Below are 1,935 nucleotides of genomic sequence, written 5' to 3'. Positions count from 1 at the left end.
CAATCTGGTTATGGCGGAATTAAAACAACAAGTCAAGAAACAAGAAATCATGAAAATTTTGTGGAGAAAGGAAAACCTGTGAGCGAGATGATTTTTGTGATAAAATAAATCATTTGCATTTATTCGTAGATACATATAATACTCATGTCTTAAGATTGTGCGATATTAATTTTAGTAATAACATATATGTGTACTGGGGCATATAATAATATTAATAATAATAATATTAAAGAAATTTTGTACTATTTATTTTATATTCACATAATAAATACATATTAGCATTACATTTCACAATATGACACGTGTGTAATCAATCGATCAAATGTTTACGTGTAGATAAAGTCTTGATTTTGTCCTCTTGTTACATAATCATGCTGCTAATTGACCATTCCATTTGGAGTCATAAAATAATTGCAAAGAGAGTCTTTAATGTGCGTCGCAAATGCACCATTTTCGTTATTTTCAATCATTTCATCATTGTTTTCAAATTGTAAAATATTACCTTCTTTGTTTCTTAAGAAATTGTGCAAACATACAGTTGCCAAAATATATTTATTGATATTTTTAGGAATCGCAGCGATCGGTCTGTTATATATACCCCACTTTTTTGCCAAAATCCCAAATGTATTTTCTATTATACGCCGGGCTCGCGAAAGTCTATAATTAAATATGTTTTTGCGTTCCCCCAAATACCGTCCAGCATATGGCCGCGTCAAATGCTTTCCAATGGGGAATGCTTCATCCCCAATAAAAAAATAAGGCACTTGTATATCGGTTCCGCTTAAGCAACTGGTTCCTTCTGGAATATCCAGCATCTCATTCGTCACATTCAAGTAGTTGTTCCCATAAATTCCCGCATCACTGTTCTTCCCCATTAACCCAATATCCACCAAAGTGAATTGACAATTGTGATCACACACAGCCAAAAGTACGATGCTGTATCGTATGTGATAATTAAAGTACAGCGTACCAGAATTAGGGGGGCATTGAGCATCGACATGTTTTCCATCAATTGCCCCCAAGCAATGTGGAAAATTCCATAATGTCCAAAAACCCTCAGCAATTTGTAAATATTCTTCTCTTGAAGGAGTTCGTTGATAGATAGGACCAAGAAGTCTTTCAAATACGTCACACGTCTCTTTAATTATTTTATGTACTGTTGATAAACCAACACGATAGGCAAAAGCAACTGCTGGAACTTTGTCTCCAATCAGAAATCTGTAACATCATTATCAATATTATAATATTAATTGCCAAACTGTTTTTACACATATGTATTGTTAGACTACGAGTAATCCGAACATATACCGCAATGTAAAAGCAACTCTTTGCTCTGGTTCAAGTGCCCGTGGACTTCGTTTCATTAAACTTGGATTAACAATGTCCATCAAGTGCTGGAATGTTGGCAGTGTCATACGTGTGTACTTGTGGAACATTTGCTCATCTGTTTTCATCTCCTGAAAAAGATTGTAAAACGCTCCTTGCTATCTTCTCCTTGTGTTAATTGGTCGTACCCAGACACGCCGACGGCGCGGCGGCGACGATGACGTTCACGGTTTCTACGACGTTGCACCAAAAGTGCTCCCATGTTGACCAGAGCAATTAACAACAAATCGAAATCATCCATTTCTGTGAAAAGACAAATGTAATTCAATCTAATGCAGTCTTCTCGAATTAAAAATCACATTCAGAATTGTATGAATTAATTGCAAAAACGTTAAAGAATGGCCAAACAGCGCAAACATCAAATATCAAAATAAGTGAAAAATATTCAATGATACATACAAATAATAAAGTATTATTCGAGAAAATTAACCAAATCAAGAAAATGTTTTAATAATGAATTTTTACACCTAAACTGTATATGAAACTTACCGAAAATTATAAAATGCGTTTATTTTGCAATAAATTACAATTTCTGGTGATCGCCTCGGA

At 34.3% G+C, this 1,935-nt stretch overlaps 1 protein-coding gene across 1 annotated transcript; it reads right to left on the bottom strand.

Moving 5' to 3' along the window:
• Window positions 1–226: 226 nt before the first annotated feature.
• LOC112466678 (protein ANTAGONIST OF LIKE HETEROCHROMATIN PROTEIN 1-like) lies at window positions 227–1,916 on the bottom strand. Its single transcript, XM_025034903.1, has 3 exons — window positions 1,876–1,916; window positions 1,309–1,629; window positions 227–1,218 (listed from the first exon to the last, which is right to left on the bottom strand). The coding sequence occupies exons 2-3, from the start codon at window positions 1,452–1,454 to the stop codon at window positions 378–380; spliced, it is 987 nt and encodes a 328-aa protein (XP_024890671.1). The 5' UTR covers window positions 1,455–1,629; window positions 1,876–1,916; the 3' UTR covers window positions 227–377.
• Between the last annotated feature and the right edge of the window lie 19 nt (window positions 1,917–1,935).

This window comes from Temnothorax curvispinosus, unplaced genomic scaffold (genome assembly GCF_003070985.1).
Source record: "Temnothorax curvispinosus isolate PA1 unplaced genomic scaffold, ASM307098v1 QBEX01016491.1, whole genome shotgun sequence".
Taxonomy (NCBI): domain Eukaryota; kingdom Metazoa; phylum Arthropoda; class Insecta; order Hymenoptera; family Formicidae; genus Temnothorax; species Temnothorax curvispinosus.
This window is presented reverse-complemented; position numbering and strand designations above follow the sequence as displayed.